The 17,216-nt window shown below is 45.1% G+C and overlaps 1 protein-coding gene and 1 long non-coding RNA gene across 8 annotated transcripts in view; one reads left to right on the forward strand and one right to left on the reverse strand.

The window, feature by feature from the left end:
• MAGI1 (membrane associated guanylate kinase, WW and PDZ domain containing 1) overlaps nt 1–14,619 on the reverse strand; it is a 616,101-nt gene extending 601,482 nt beyond the window's left edge. For all 7 annotated transcript variants that reach the window (XM_061197121.1, XM_061197117.1, XM_061197115.1 and 4 more), the window contains exon 1: nt 13,853–14,619. In XM_061197121.1, the coding sequence (XP_061053104.1) occupies nt 13,853–14,165 (313 nt within the window). In that variant the 5' untranslated portion in view covers nt 14,166–14,619. The remainder of the gene's footprint in view (nt 1–13,852) is intronic.
• Nucleotides 14,620–15,301: 682 nt separating this feature from the next.
• Nucleotides 15,302–17,216, forward strand: part of LOC133094785 (uncharacterized) — a 5,790-nt gene continuing 3,875 nt past the window's right edge. The window contains exons 1-2 of the long non-coding RNA XR_009701500.1: nt 15,302–15,371; nt 15,944–16,118. This is a non-coding gene — a long non-coding RNA (uncharacterized LOC133094785). The remainder of the gene's footprint in view (nt 15,372–15,943; nt 16,119–17,216) is intronic.

Here is a 17,216-nt window from a genome sequence, read left to right on the forward strand (position 1 = left end):
CCATCCTAGTCCAGCAAACCTGGTGCCTGCCACGAACTCTGCAACGCAGAACAACCTATTTTGCAGGCAAGAAAGAAGGGCTGCACTGGTTTTCAAAATACAAAATTCTACCAGATAACGCTGGCCTGGAGAACAGATGCTCGCCAGTCTTAGAGGTTAACTGTGTTCTGAAAGCATCCACTCTTGGAGTAAAAGTCAGGGTGCTGATTTACCTATAGAATGCCCAAACGAGTCATGTTATTAGGGATTTTCTTGCTATATTTAAAACCGCCCTAAGAAGTATACATAAAACTCATTCGTTCTTTTATTTGTAAGACCACACATTTCCCAGTAAAATCACCTTAGAGCAGAGAATGTATACTATTCCCAGTACATATTCATATAAATGTCATCATCGAGACACTATTTTGCACCCAGTTCTAAGATTCAGCAGACCACGACCCTGCAATGAAATAGTCCAAGAATCACGATCAGCTGTCAAAATATATCCTCTCCCCCACTCCTCGCAACTCGACTGGGAGAGCTGTCACTGGCTGAGCCTCCAATAATCTTACGTGGGCTACAGGGACAAACTGGACTACTTCTGGAACTTATTATTCACTTCAACCCACATTTGTGGACCTTTACTGTGTGTTGGTCGCTATCCTGGGCCCTGAGAACACAGACAAGAGTAAGAAATGTGATGACTGCTCTTGAAGAGATGAAGTGTGAGAGACATCAAGTGAGAAAGACAAATATGTCAACCAGAGGCTGCAAGCTTGTTGCCTGAGGACCAAATATGGCTCCCAGATGTGTTCGGCTTGGTTTATCCATGCTTTTGGAAAACTTTGAATCAACACTTTTACATTGGCAAAGTTCATTTTTTTTAACAATTCAAGCTTCTGCATTCTCTTGAAAGCTTGAAAAATCTGGCAACGGTGGGCAATGTCCCCACATGTCAACAACAGGCTGAAGCTGAGTGGCAACTGCTCCCTTTTACCCTAGTCCCCACCACTCCCTAATGCCCTTTAAAATACCCACTCAGTATTTGCGTTTGTGATGACTATTATAAAGGAACAATTCCAGGCCTACGTAGGATCTATTCTAACTGAGATAAGTAAAGAAATACAGGACTCTCACATGCAGGCAGCAAGGATTTAAGTTGATAAGTGGTCTGAAGAACAAGAAGATGGTGGGGATTAGGTTTTCAAAAGATAAAATTCATGTGAGCCAAGAAGTTCTAGATATCTATCCAAAGAAAATAGCTGAAGAAGTTCACTAAAATGTATATATAAGGATATTCATCAATGTGTTGTGTAAAATAGGAACTGAAAACAACCTAAATGTTCACTCTGAAAGCATGATTTAACATATTATAGCACAACCAAAAACTGATTCCACAGCCATCAAAATGGTACAGTCGATCTACATGTAGCATAGAAAAAAAGTCTGTGATATATTGTGAGGCACAAAGAAAAATCTCACCAAAACAGCGTGTGTGGGATTATCCAATTTTCAGAAGAAAAAGACCCTCCAAAAAAAATCTACCAAAAAAACATGTGTGTGTATTTATATATGTTTATATATATAAATGTCTGGAGGTGGGATTATGGGCCATGTGGATACATTTTCCTTTCATATATTCACATTTTTCTCTATCATACACATTGTTTAAATGAGAGAAAAAATTAAATTTCACCATGAAAAAACCATAAGCTGTGGAAGCACAGACCAACAATGGAGAGTGATTGACAGTCATCCATGATCATAAAACTATTTGAGTTTTTAAAAGATTAGAAACCAAAAAATCTAGATGATGCCTATGCTTTCTAAAAAAAAAAAAAAAAAAAAAACAAGCTACATGCTCCAACACCAAAGAAAGTCCTTTTTTAACAACTTGATCTTGAGTTTTGAATTCTTAACAAAGTCACACAGACTTCAACAGGCTGATAGTTGGAGGAGGAAATGAACAGGCTCTCCCTATCAGATGTAAATTCCAACGCTTGGCCAAGAATCCAGGTGGTAAAATACTGACTCTATTTAAATCAAGCCAAAGTGATGCCTTCTGTGGCCGCGTTACATAAGCACTAGGCTCCATCACTGCACACATCTGGTCAGAATAAAGGCCCTCTAAGACCTTCAACACAATTAATTCAATATTTTCCCGACAGTTCAAAATGCTACAACAACTGGCAGACAACCATTTTAAATCATCACAGAAAAGTCAGACATATGGCTAAGTATATTTAATATGCTTTAAAAATAAGCCGCGGATCTTCGAGCCAACAAGATCTTAGGCAAGAATTTTTCTTATTTATTTAAAAGTTATGCCTACCCATTACCTCAAAAGAATTCAATTCAAAAGTGATTGCTTGAGTACCTAGAGAGGGCAGAGATTGCAAAGAGACATAAAACAGGGATGCTGCTTTCAAGAATTCAAGAAACACATAATCCAGTACAGGAGACAGAAGAGCAAATCTACATTACAAGACACTATTGTGACTCTTGAAATCATGTTGTGTTTGGGGGAAAAAAAAGACAGAGCACAGAGGAGGAAAGAATCAACAGTGTTGGTGAGGGAGATCAGGGAAAACAGAAGGAGAAGGCAAATAAGCAGAATTGCTTGAAACTATATAGCAGCACCCTCTGTGTTCTGGCCAACAAACACTTTGGGAATCCTTTTTTTTTTTTTTTAATTTCTGGGACTCTCTTTGGTAGCGTCACCAGGCATGGTATGCTGTCTCAGGCAGCAATATTACAGCCTAACAAAGGTCAACACACTTCTAGTGTGGAAACCTGGGATAAGAATTTTGGAATCAGGCGGATCTGAGCTTGAATCTCACCTCTGTCAGCTGCCTGGAGGCCAGGATAAATTACTTGACCTCTCCAGCTAATTTTCTCAGGGCTAAAATAAGAATGACATCATCTTCCCAGGTAAAAACCTAACCGGGGTCTCAGGGACATGTCAGAAGATCAATATATAATAGTTACCGTGATTAGTTTACTGCTCCTATTTCAGATTCTCCGTCTCAACCATGAAGTTATACCTTAGAGAAGAGTTTTTCAGTCTCAGCCTTAGTGCCATTTGGGGTTGGACACCTCTCTGCCATGGGGGCTGTATTGTGTAGGACATTTAGTAGCATCCCTGGCCTCAGCTCCCTCAATGCCACTAGCACTCCCCCTTCCTGAGCTGTAACAACCAAAAATGTCTCCAGACATTGCCAAATGTCCCTTGGGGGTCAAAATCACCCCCAGTTGAAAATCACTGCTTTAGAGGAAATCAATGATGGGTCTTCACTTCTCAACTGAAAATGAACATGGCTGCTATTAGGTAGGTATTGCAGTAAGCACCATTTACACGCCAAGCAGAGGACAAAGTATTTCGCATACGTTTCCTCATTTAATCCTCACAACCACCCTATGAGGTAGGTATTATTCTCATTTTCAACTGGAACAACTGAGGTTCTGGGGGGTTAACATGCCCATGGTTCTTCAGCTGGAGTTGGACCTAACCAGCCTGACTCCAAACCCTTATAACGCCAAGCCCTACTGCCTCCCCAGCCTTTCCTGATTTGGGAGCCCAGGTATGGTGCCAGGAAGATCAGAGGACCTCAGTGTCAAGTTCTCAAGGATCACCCTTGCTGGTACTGCCCTGCCCAGGACCTCCAGGGAGTAAGGAGAGGACCTGTCCTTCCTCTACACATTACTGAACCTGGGTCCCGATGACAATCATTAGAATCAATTCATCACCAGTGACAACGTAGAAGTTCAGGCAGCTCAGACCTCTACCACATGGTGAAATCTAGAGGTTTCCTTCTTACTTGTCTGAACTAATCCAGTCTCAGCCTTTTTAAATAGTGGCATCTGAATCAGGCAGGAAAATGAGGGCTTTTTCTAGACTTGAAAAGCTCTCCAGGGAACTGTGTACCACAATCTCTATCTCTCAAGAGATTCTTTCTTCCCTCCCAAGTGCTTTCCAACAGGGAACATTCAAACAATAACAGAAGCCAATATTTTGTGGACGCTCAACACGTGCCCGGCCCTGTGCCGTGTGGTTTACCTCAATCTCCTCATTTTATTCCTTCATCAGCCTCAGGTAGTAGGTATCATTATCCCCATTTGCAAGAAAGAGGGGAAGTATCTCGCCCTGAGTAACCCAGCTAGTAAATTGAAAAGCCTGGTTTCTAACCCAGATCAGCCTGAGTCCAAAACCTGCCGATCTACAACACATCAATAAATGGATACCTGTGGATTATTTTACGAGTGGCACTGCAGTCCTGTTAACACTGTATATGGCAATAATTGTGAAACATGGCTTATAATCAGGGCATAATGGCCTTTTAATTGCACCATCATGCCACTGTCCATAAAGAGAGCTTCGAGTCTCACAATGGGCTGAAAGATTAGCCTTATTGTGGAAAACATAACTGCATTCCGTTAAAGGCGCACACTAATGGCTCTGTTGGCAATAGGAATGGGGCTGACACCTTAGCCGGGAGGATGTAATTCTCTTACATAACTCATTCTCACCACACTGCAGATGGTAACAGGAAAAGTCTGTACACACAGCTGACGGTGCCCAGAAGAACATCTCACAGTCTGCTGGAGGGTGAGAGAGTGTGCAAAGTTCGCTGACAGACTCAGCACGGTGCTGCCTTAAATCCCTAAAATAAAGACCATTTGAGCCCGGCCAGCAACGCTCACTGTCTTCAAGAATATTCCTAGATCAATCAGTGAAGCTCTATTTAGCCCAAGTCATGGACTGCAAATGTTAAACCCTTATCAAGTTTAATGTGATCCATCACAAAGTACCTACATTTTCAGAGACTTTCAAATATCGGAATTTTCAGAGGCAACCGAGCTCAGGAGAGAGTTATTCTAGTTCTAAATCTGACAGTGGACGTTCAAGAAATACTGGAGCAATTACTATGCATCAGGCACCATTCTCAGTACTGGGATCAACAACAGCCCTGCCCTCTCGGAGCTTATATTAAAGAAAGAGAGACAAAACAAGGAACTTAGTTATTTTGAAATGATCGACATATGATAAAGTAAAATAAAGCAGAGGAGGGGAATAGAGAATGACAAGGCAAGTGGGAAAGACTTGAAGTTCATGAGAGAGTAAGCCTCCCAGGTGTCCAGGTCGGGCCAGCAGGCCACGGCCAGGGAGAGAGAAGACAAGTCACAGGCCAGATTGTGAGTCACTGGGAGGACTTCTGTTTCCCCTCGGAGAAAGGGACTAGAGAAATGATTGTATGTAATGGATTACTCCATTCTTTAATCACTTGGCTATAAAAAGAGAAGATTACTATTTAATCATAAAAGACATTGTTCAGAATTTCCTGGTGGTCCAGTGGTTAGGACTCGGCGCTTTCACTGCCGGGGGCCTGGGTTCCATCCCTGGTCGGGGAACTAAGATCCTGTAAGCCTCGAGGCACGGCTAAAAATAAAATAAAACAAAAGACATTGTTCAAATTACGTTTGCTACGTGCCTTCAGAAGGGATGACATCCAGAACACGCTGGACCCTCCATAGGCCACTATACTATAAAGCAAAAGTCAGCATCACTTGCTTGTCCTTGACATCCATGGGGGTTCAGCTGTGAACACACCAAAACAAATTCACCAGACATACTATATGGATGTTGACATCCATAGGGGTGCAGTAGAGCAAAGCGCCAATATTTACCAAGGATTTTTCAAGGTTATAGATCTCACATATGAGCTGCATAAAGACAGGCAGGAAGGCAGTAACCTACTTTTTTAGGATATGAATGTCAGCCCTTAACGAATTTGACAGCCTTTATTCTCAGTGTATACAAAATCAGTATATCCTGTTACACATATATACAAACTCAAGGAAGGGACCACTAACATCAGAGACTGGTGTTTTGCATTAAATAACCATCGTTTATAAAGCAACATCCTTCATGTAAACCCTTGTGGTAAGGAGATGTCAGAATGTTTTCTCTTATAAACCACTTAATTCCCCTTGGTGGATATCATCAATTCTGCCATCCGAAACTAGCTGGGTAATGAATGCCAACAAATGCAGTGAGCCAACTGTATGCCACTGCATCATAAGGTCAAGCTAATCTATTTTTAAATAACACAGCCATTGGCAAAGGGAGGCCTCCAGAAACAATGGACATGTTGGGTTGCCTGTCCTTGCATTATTTTTTGTAAAAGCCGTAGAATGTTCCACAATGTAACCTAAAAATATCCTTCAGAGAGTGGTCTTTTGGCAGCAAGAACAAAAATAGATTGATTTTTGAAAGTTTAAGTTAAAAAAAAAAAAAAGACGTAAACACCAAGCACAGTTTAAGAGCAAGAGGGGACAAAAATCAGACTATTTTCTGCAGCAAAGATCCAGTTTGCTGTCGGCTGGAAACACTGTACACGGGGACAGTGCTACAAGAAAATGGAGGTAAGGTGTCACTCTTCTGGATGCTGACATAGACCAGGTCCCGCATGAACAGAAAACAGAAAAGCTCCTCATCATCCTGCTTGCTGAATGAACATCTGAAATTTCACTTCTTAAACTCCACCTAGAGTCAACAGGCAGAAATACTTAAATACAATTCATTAAGCCTTGTCAGTCATTTATTTATTTATAGCTCAGTATAAATTATTAGACACTGAGAATCAGCTGATTGTAAAATCTGGTGATGAGAAAATGAACGTATTAGGATCCTAAATGACAAGAAATCAAAGACGAATAGGGAGGAAAGAAGGAAAGATGTGCATGTCCTGGTCTGCACTTACCATCCGAATAAGAAGCAACAAGAGAAAATTCATTCATGCAGCCAAAAAATTTTAGTGAACACCTATGACTTGCCAGGTACTATTTTAGGTGCTGGAAATAGAAGGGTGAACAAGTGAGATAAACTTCTTGTTTTCATGGACCTTACATTCCAGTGGGAAGAGAGACAGACAAAGGCAAAAGAAGAAGATAATGTGAAATTACAAGGTTGTTTTTTTTTAATATATAAATTTATTTATTTATTTATTTATTTATGGCTGCTTTGGGTCTTCGTTGCTGCACGCAGGCTTTCTCTAGTTGTGGCGAGCGGGGGCTACTCTTCATTGCGGTGCACGGGCTTCTCATTGCGGTGGCTTCTCTTGTTGCGGAGCACGGGCTCTAGGCGCATGGGCTTCAGTAGTTATGATGGGCGGGCTCAGTAGTTGTGGCTCACGGGCTTCGTTGCTCCGTGGCATGTGGGATCTTCTCAGACCAGGGATCGAACCCGTGTCCCCTGCATTGGCAGGCAGATTCTTAACCACTGCGCCACCAGGGAAGCCCAATAATGTGAAACTATGTCAAAGCTTTGAAACACAAACCACGATGAGGGGATGGCATGTGATCCAAGGCGCTATCTTATATGGGGTCAGTGGACTGGTGGGGCCAGCTCCTACTGGCTCTGGAGAACCAATTACATGCATCTCTTCCCAACTCCAGTGATGCTACAAATCAGTCTCCCCTCCACCAGAGCCGGCTGTTAAGCCTTTAGCAGCACACCACCAGATGAGAAGGTCTTTCTGAAGAGACACTAAGGAGAGGAGTCGATCTTGTGACCATCCTGGCGGAGTGTAGGGGTGGGGAGGAGGCAGAAAAAAAGCAAGACCAGAGACCCCGAAGCAGAATTCACAGGAAACTAAGCAAGACATGGCGCTGTGTTTCAAAATGAGAACAGAATTATTTAGTTACAGAGCTGTTGTAATATATTCCAACTGGTCAAAATAAACACACAATGTCAAAACAAAACCCAGAAGGGCACAAAGAACTATATTCAATTGTATGTGGTCCTAAGTCCCTCATTACGGTGAGGGGAAGGGTCTGGTGGTGGTGGTGTTGTGGTTTTTAAATTGTGTCTTATTTATTGCCTCCATTCTGTCTATAAAAAAAGTGAAGGGACAGTTTGGTTCCTGGGTAATTTGCAAAGCCACAAAATTCACTTACAAAAATATGTAAGTGTGACCTATAATATTACCAGTTTGGGAAACTACAATCACACCCTTCTAAACTTTTGGAGTCTGGGTTATTCAGGGAATCTTAGCATTTTAGGAGCTCAAAGGATCTAAAAGGATACATCTACTTATTTTAGGTATGAAGAAAGGCCCAAAGAGGTGACTCACCAGAGATGACAGCACTAGTGGCCTAGCCTGTTCTAGAACACAGATCACCTGCCCCATTCGATGCCATATTTTCAATGCAGTCCATACCCTAGGCCAGTGGTGCTCAAAATTGAGCATGCATCAGAGTCACCTTGTTAAAAACACGGCACAGGCTCCACCCTCCTAAGTTCAGGTATCAGTAGGGCTGAGGCCCGGGAATCTGCATGTTTAACCAGTTCCCAGGTGATGTTAATACCACTGGTCTGGGGAGCCTACTTTGAGACTCAATGACCCAGGAACTAGAAGCATGGGTTTTGAAATCCAACACGGCTGAGTTCCAGCTCTACTTCAGCCACTTGTATGACCCTTGGAAAAGCCACCCACACTCTCTGGACCTCAGTTTCTGACACGTGAGTCCAGTTGGGAGGAATAAAGAACAAAATGCCCATAAAGCACTAGCTTAGCCAAGGGCCTGGCACTTCCTAAACCAAGTGCTCAAAAAATACTAGCTATATCCTAGAGCTAAGCTTCCTTAATTGTAGTAGTTCCCCCTTATCTGCTGTTTTGCTTTCTGTGATTTCTGTTACCCACAGTCAACCACGGTCTGAAAATATTAAATAGAAAATTCCAGAAAAACACAAAATCGTGTTTTGTAATTGTACACCAATAGCAGGATGAAATTTCCCGCCTTCCCCCTCTGTCCTGCCCAGGACATGAATCATCCCTTTGTCCAGGGTATCCTGCTACTAGTTACTTAGTAGCTCAGTTATCAAATTGACTATCCAGGTACCGCAGTGCTTGTGTTCAAGTGACGCTTATTTTACTCAATAATGGCCCCAAAGCACGAGAGGAGTGATGCTGGCAGTTCGGATCTGCCCAAGAGAAGCCGTAAAGTGCTTCCTTGAAGGGAAAAGGTGAATGTTCTCGACTTAATAAAATTGTATTCTGTGGATGCTAAGATCTACAGTAAGAATGAATTTTCTATCTGTGAAATTGTGAGAAGGAAAAAGAAATATACAGATTGCCAACAAACACATGAAAGAATGCTCAACATCATTAATCATTAGAGAAATGCAAATCAAAACTACAATGAGATATCATCTCACACCGGTCAGAATGGCCATCATCAAAAAATCTAGAAACAATAAATGCTGGAGAGGGTGTGGAGAAAACGGAACCCTCCTGTACTGTTGGTGGGAATGTAAATTGATACAGCCACTATGGAGGACAGTATGGAGGTTCCTTAAAAAACTAAAAATAGAACTACCATATGACCCAGCAATCCCACTACTGGGCATATACCCTGAGAAAACCATAATTCAAAAAGAGTCATGTACCAAAATGTTCAGTGCAGCTCTATTTACAACAGCCAGGACATGGAAGCAACCTAAGTGTCCATCATCGGATGAATGGATAAAGAAGATGTGGCACATATATAAAATGGAATATTACTCAGCCATAAAAAGAAACGAAATTGAGTTATTTGTAGTGAGATGGATGGAGTTAGAGTCTGTCATACAGAGTGAAGTAAGTCAGAAAGAGAAAAACAAATACAGTATGCTAACACACATATATGGAATCTAAGGGAAAAAAAAAAAAAACATGTCATGAAGAACCTAGTGGCAAGACAGGAATAAAGACACAGACCTACTAGAGAATGGACTTGAGGATATGGGGAGGGGGAAGTGTAAGCTGTGACAAAGTGAGAGAGTGGCATGGACATATATACACTACCAAACGTAAAATAGATAGCTAGTGAGAAGCAACCGCATAGCACAGGGAGATCAGCTCGCATAGCACAGGGAGATCAGCTCGGTGCTTTGTGACCACCTAGAGGGGTGGGATAGGGAGGGTGGGAGGGCGGGAGATGCAAGAGGGAAGAGATATGGGAACATATGTATATGTATAACTGATTCACTTTGTTATAAAGCAGAAACTAACACACCATTGTAAAGCAATTATACTCCAATAAAGATGTTAAAAAAAAAAAAATATGTGCTAGTTTTGCTGTTGTACTTAAAACTGCACAAGTTGTAGCCATAGTGCATGATAAGTGCTTAGTTAAGATGGAAAAGGCAATAAATTTGTACAGTAAGATATTTTGAGAGAGAGGGAGACCACATTCCCATAACTTTTATTATACTACATAGTTATAATTTGTTCTATCTCATGTTGTTTTTAATCTCTTACTGTTCCTAATTTGGAACGTATCACCCACAGATAAGGGGGGATTACTGTACTTTTCCTCTTTTTCTACACTAGAATGGCTAAAGTTCAAAAGACAGACCAGGTCAAAGATTGGCAAAGACGTGGCAGAACTGGAACATTTACAGCAGCTTTATTCATAATAGATGAAAAAATAAACAGTCCAAATGTCCATTGACAAGCAAAAATATAAACAATCTGGTATATGTATGCAATGGAATACTACTCAACAACACAAAACCACCATGATACACACAATATGTGAAAAAAGCCAGACACAAAAGAGTACACACTGCATTATTTCATTTATATGAATTTCAATGACAGACAAGATTCATCCATGGTGAGAAAAATCAAACAGTCAATGCCTCTGGAAGAGGTGGGGGGGAACTGACTAGAAAGGGACAGGAGGGAAATTTCTGGAGTGATGGAAATGTTTTGTATCTTGATTTGGGTGAAGCTAACATGAGAATATACATTTGTCAAAACCCATCAAACTATATACTTAAGATCTGCGCATTTTACTACAGGTAAATATATACCTATAGTATATATAGTACATATATATGCTTTATTATATATATAAAGTAACATATTTTATATAACATATATATGTATTTGTACATTCTTTTTAGGCACTTTTGTGACAAAAGACTGTCCTCTCCATTTAAAATGAATCAACTCTAACCTGGTAGATCCATTTAGCTTGATTCTTTCACAATCCAGTCCTGCTTCACATAATACCATTTGCTACAGACTATTTTGGTCTGTGCATCTTTTCAGAGAGTTGCCATGAAATAGAAACAGCAGAATCTTCTCCCACAAGAAGACCGTGACATTTTCATACAGAGAGCACCCAGAGCGACGCGTGTCCCTGGTAGTGGCTAGTTCAAGGTGCAGACAACACAAAAGTAACATTTTCCTTTACCATGTACCAAGTAGAAGCCTATCTAATATGATTAAAACACAGTAATGAAAGCACAGGAAGAGCAATTTCCTAGTATAATTTAAATCTTATTCTCAATATAAAAGAGAAGGCTGGTGAAATGCTTTCTAGTGCCGTCTTTCTGTAATGAAGATGTTAGAAGAGCTACCTGTGCCTGTGTAATCATTACAGGAAATAGTAGCTTTTACATTGTGGTGGATTCCAGGCCATTCAAGCGTCCCCATCCATATCTTTATTCTATCCCATTACAAGAAGAACAAGTAGATTAGCCTACACATATACACACACACACGTTCTACGAGCATTCCTACGGAGCACACAGAATAGTTCCGGGTGAAAGGAAATAAGATGGGGAGACACTACAGTTTCCTTCGAACCCAGAGATACCTGACTCCAAACACACTTTGTTAGCTGACCAACCCTTCCAGACTGCCATGATGAGGTAGCCCTGGGACGATGCCTCCCAATCTTTGGTAACTGATGGAGGGAGGCTCAGCCACATGCAGTAGCTTGCACACTGAGAACAAGCCCCCACTGGACCCATTAGACACCAGTAGACCCTCGCACAGGATATGCAGGAACTCCTGCCTGTCCTTCCACCAGCCCTTTCTCCAAAATGCCCCTGCACGGCGACCAGCAGCTGATCCCATCAAATGCTACAGTATTTTCTCCACAGTTCTATCAAGTCCTATAAATCCAGGTACTGGTATTAACTTCATAATTCAGGTTCCTGACACTAAAAGCTAGACTTAGAAATAAATAACTGCCCCAATTCACTTTAAACATAACAATAATAGCTAATCTTTATTGAGCACTTACTATGTGCCAGGCACTGTTCCGCACCCTTTGTGCTTATTAGTTTATGTGACACAAGAAAGCCAGTTTACAGATGAGGGAGGACACATTCTCAAGTGAGGCAAGGTGATGGACCTCAAGCAAAGCTGGGGAGATGTGCAATGAATGAGCCACAGTCTCTCCCTTCAGTGAGCTTACCACCTTGTATGGAAATGAGGGGAGGGAACTAACATACTTCAGAGTAAGTAAAAAACTACAAGATACACCTTTAGGGGAGTCCAGAGGAAGAAGGATTTGTTCATCTGGGCAGGATGCCTGAGGGCTTCTTGGAGGAGGTGTGCAAGCGGACAATGAGGACATAAATGGAAGGAGCTTTCCATAACCGTCAGTCCCTCAGCTCCCAAAGCTACCAAAAGGTCCAGCTCTTCTCCCTGTCCCCCTCCTCCGTTTCATCTGGAACAGGCCTGTTTCCAAAAGAGGACTAGCTCAGCCCAACCCTTCTTTCCTCTGACACATTCCTCCAGCTGCTGCTTGCCCTTCCAAGCCCGCGCAGGCACATATGGGAACTTTTCACCAGGGCTCAACCTGGCGCTTTCACGGGGGAGAACCTGCGTCATGGTGCATGGTCGTACAAGGGCTCCCTTTAAGGGAGTCCAGTCCTTCTCTATTGGACTGTATCAGGGACAGCCCCATGCCTGCACCGAACTAAGATGTAAGGGGCTCCCCGCCCCCACCAGCAGCCATCATAAAGGTCATCACTCCTCTCCGGGCTTCTGAGAGATGAATTTGCTTCCACTCCCTCCTCTCAAGTGCGCTCCTCGGGGCTCCCACGGTCATTCCCCCACCGCTTCCTCCTCAGTGCTTAAGGCTCTGCAACAAGGGCTCAAACCCTCACTCTTGGCATCTGTGTGACCTTGGAGAAGTAACTGAACCAACATCAGTCCCAGTTTCCTTATCTGTAACATGGGGTTTATAAGAACAACTCGTTCTCAGAACTGTTGTCAATCAGAACAAGATAGTGCAAGGAAAGCATTTTACATAGAGCCTGGCACGTAGTAAGCTAACAAGAAATAGCAGCTATCACCATCATCACAGGGATGATGACGGTCTTAGTGATGGTGATGGTGGTGATGTTGGTGGCAGTATAAACTTGGGCTTGAGTAGCACTGAAATACCCTCTCCATTCTCTCCCCCCACCGCCACCCACGAGCCTGGGGCCGGGCCACACGGTCGAGACACATGCGTCATCCTGCTGTGGGGTGAATGCAGGATCTTCAGGCGGCGGGCTTTGGAACTGCCAGGCGGTGATGCCCGGACTCACCTGGGCGGTCGCGGGTGACGCTGATTTTCTGATGGAGGAGGCCCAACAACCAAAGACCCTCACCTCCTTCGTACCCATTCTCCAGGTCTGGAAACAGACAAGTGGCCAAAGAACGCAGCAACTGCGCCTGCTGCAACACTCGACCAGGGAGTCAGGAGAGCGTCCACGTTGCCCCTGCCAACTCTCCTCCAGGTGCAGGCAAGCTGTGCTGCACTTGGTGGCGGAGATAACAGGTTGGCAAACCAGGACTGGGAAAAATCTCCGCGCTTCCCCGCGCAAACCCAAGCCCCTCTTCCCAATGCAGGTGAGCAAACAACCCACAACCTCTCAACAACTTTGTATATTTCACTATCACAGGGCGCACGGCCTCAACTTCCCCTCTAAGCCGCAGTCGCAGGAGAAAAGCGGGAAATCGAGTCGGGGTGCGGGGGGAGCCTCCGCAGGCCGATCCCCTTTTCTGGGGGCGCCTCCCGGAGGTGTGTCCCGTCTTACCTTGTCTGACGGCTCTGAAGGTGACGGCCTCCTTGCAGCTGTCGATAACTCCCAGTACGTCATAGCGGGGTAAACCGGACACCCGGATCCCCTGCACCTCCAGAAGCAGCTCCCCCTCGCCCAGCCGAGAGCTCTGGCCGCCGCCGGGAAGCCCCGCCGCCTCGGCCGCCGCCACCGCTCCGACATACGGAAACTCTCCGTTCTCCGCGCCCCCCAGCACCGTCACCCCCAGCTCGCCCTGAGGTCCCCGCTTCACGGTGCATTCGTGAACCCTGCTAGTCCAGTGGTTCTTCTTCTGGATCACTTTCGACATGATGACTTACGCCCCTCCTCCCCCCCCCAAAAAAAAAACAATAAAATGAGAGACAGGTGCCTTCCACAGCACAAGCCCCCAAGCCCACGCTGGTTCAAGGGAGAGACATCTCCCCTCAAATAACGCAACGGGAGAGAGAAACTTGGCAGACTCGCTCCCTGCACACACTCGCGCACTCAAGCCATCATAAAACAAACTTTCTGGGCTTCCCCGCGAGCCCTGCACAGGCGCCCGCGAGCTTTGTTTGCATTCCGGTGCTTCTAGGTCCACGTTCCGGCGCCTGACCGTGCTCTCCGGGACCAGAGTCCACTCTGCGCCGCTTGGGTTATTTTTTTCCTTCCTTCCTTTCTTTCTTGCCTCTTAGAAATGCGGTGTCTCCTCTTTGCCTCCCGCCTGGCTCGCCTTTCCTCGCTGGCGGGCTGTTCCTGAGGGTTAGGGAAGCCCTTCCAGCCAGTTGCTGGGAGCCCTGGATAAGCGGTTGCGGAGCGCGGCGGGGGGGGGCGGGGGGGCGGGGGAGAGGGACAGGAGGAAGTGCCTGCGTCCCCTTTAAGCAGATACAAAGGCTCGGCTTGTTTTGTTACAGTTCATTCTATTCCGCGCCGCCGAGCGCAGCGGCCGGCAAGAGGAGACGCGCGCGCATGCGCCCAGCGGCCGCCTGCCGGCCGGCCCGCCCCACCCCGCCTTCCCGAAGGGAGAGATTCCAATGTGCTTCCCGTTGGGTCCTAAAGCCGCCCTATCAGAAGCAGGCAATTTCCCCCCCTTCACACACCCCTCTTATTCTTCCTTTTCTTTCAGTGCCCACGCCTCGGCAAATCCCTTTGGGAGTTTGCGGGATGCGCAAGTGTTTTCCTCCAACCGTTTGCAACTTTTGAAAACATGGGCAATCTGGCTTTGGCATTTTAAAACCGTTTCAAACAGGTGGGGGTTGGGGAGCCTCATGCACTCACCCTGGCGCTCACACTCACGCACACACGCACGCACTCACACCGCCCTAAGCTTCCTTACCGCCCTCGGCCAGTGGCTGGCCCCGCTGTCGGTCACCGAGCCCGCACTGTCTGCCGCCCCCCACCCCCGCCCCCGGCCGCATTTCCATATAATACGCAGTACCCGACCCCGAAGCTTCTGTCCGCCGCCTGCACAAAGCCCTCGGGTTCGGCTCCTGGAGCGGGGTCTGCCCGTGGGTCTGCGATCCTGTGGAGGGGGACCGTGAGTGTACCCTGGGTCTCCCAACTGGGATCCCTGGAGAGTCACACGCTCTCACACACACACACACACATACACCCTTACACTTTGGGGCCAACTTTTTTGGACACAGGGGAAAACTATAGGTGAGGGAAAGAAGCCAAAAGGCAAGAGGGGGTTCGGGTCTTCAACCGAAAAGGGGTCTAGCTCTTTAACTCTCCCCGGGAGAGACTTCTGGAGCCATGCATCTGTCTCGGGCTCAAGTTCCTGGCTGAGCTGGGCAACCTTTGGACCCGCCCCAGGGCCAGGAGATAAGGATCACTTCTGGGTCTGGGATCTGCACCCGAGTCCTGGCGCCCGCGGGGGCGTGGGCGCGGCAGCCACCTCTCGGAATTCGCAGCCCCGGGGACTGAGTTAGAGCCAGTTTCTATCCCTGCTAGGTTTCGGAACGTGCTCTGGGGCTGCGGACAGAAAGAATACCGTGCACCGGCAAGGCTGCACTCCCCACATACTCCCCAACTGGCCTGGGCGATAGTCTCCCAAGCATTTTCTTTCCCTCAGTGATTTATAACTTGTTTATTCATCTTTGGTCACAGGAGAGATTTCAAGTGCTAAATAAGGGAGGTGAGTGTAAAGGACTCAAAGAATGCGGTGCTGCAGAGGTCACGGTTGAGAGCCGGGCTCTGGGGTTTAGGTTCCCACCGGTCCAATCTCTGTGCGACCTTGACCAAGCGCCGGGACCCCTCAGAGCCTTCGTTTCTCCCTTGTTAAGTAAGTATAACAATACCTCACAAGATTCTTGGGAGTATTACAGGGAGAACACTTGTAAAGTGGCATATAATAAAAACTTAGTAGTATTAGTAGTAATGGTAGTAGTTGGAAAAATTAGGAATCATTTGGGGTTTCAAGTTAGATGATGATAATTCCTCCTCTCCTTTCTAAAGCTTAAAATATATAGGCATACATTTAAATATTTTAAAGCACTGTTTGTAGGGTGCTATTCAAAGCCAATAAAAATAAAAGAAGAATGTTGCTGTTTCTCTCTTGAGATATCCAGAACTGAAAAATCCTATTGCCTTGTAGTATTTGTAAAAAAAAGGAAGTGGCCAGTTTTCCATGGCTCTTCTTGGTGAGGGAAACTTTGTCTTCAGCCTCTTTTCCTGGAAGATACCCATTTGTTTCCAACTTGACTGAATCAAGATGAGTGAGAAATTCAAAAGGTTCATTCCCAAACCCAAACACAGATCCAGCCAGTCAGAATCTTAGGGATGGGTTCTATCATCTGGACTTCTAAGGTTCTCCTGAAGTGGTGCTGGTATACAACATGAAGACCACAAGTCTAGCATCTTGATTCCTGAGCATTTTTTACATCACAGACCCTTTTAGGAGAAGAAATCTGTGGTCCACATCTTCCTGTAGAGTGTAAGCTCCAGGAGGGCAGTGAAGTTTGGTTTACTGATGCATTCCCAGTTCCTAAAACAGTGCCTGGTACCTGGTTAATGCTCAAGTATTTGGTGAGTGAATCCTTCCCCCCAAATGCACATTTTTGTGTAACACCTTAGACTGAAATCACAGATTCCCCTACAAATCACCGGTAAGCTTGACCTTGTATGTTCCTCACATCTGCAGCCCATGTTCTAGGATTGCTTGCCAAGAATTCCCCCACCTGCCTCCAATCACTGGTCCCCTACCTCCTACCTCACTCCCACCTGGAGGAGTCCAAAGGATGGGCAAGACCAAGTGGTTTGCGATTCCTCCCCCTGGCAGAGCACCATCTTCCCTCTCCAGGTTTCCACGTGTTTCTGAGGCTGAGAAGAGAAAAGGACTTGGAATTTAGCCCACTTCAGATTTTAGATGTGGAATAACCCC

This window comes from Eubalaena glacialis, chromosome 7, assembly GCF_028564815.1.
Source record: "Eubalaena glacialis isolate mEubGla1 chromosome 7, mEubGla1.1.hap2.+ XY, whole genome shotgun sequence".
Classification (NCBI taxonomy): domain Eukaryota; kingdom Metazoa; phylum Chordata; class Mammalia; order Artiodactyla; family Balaenidae; genus Eubalaena; species Eubalaena glacialis.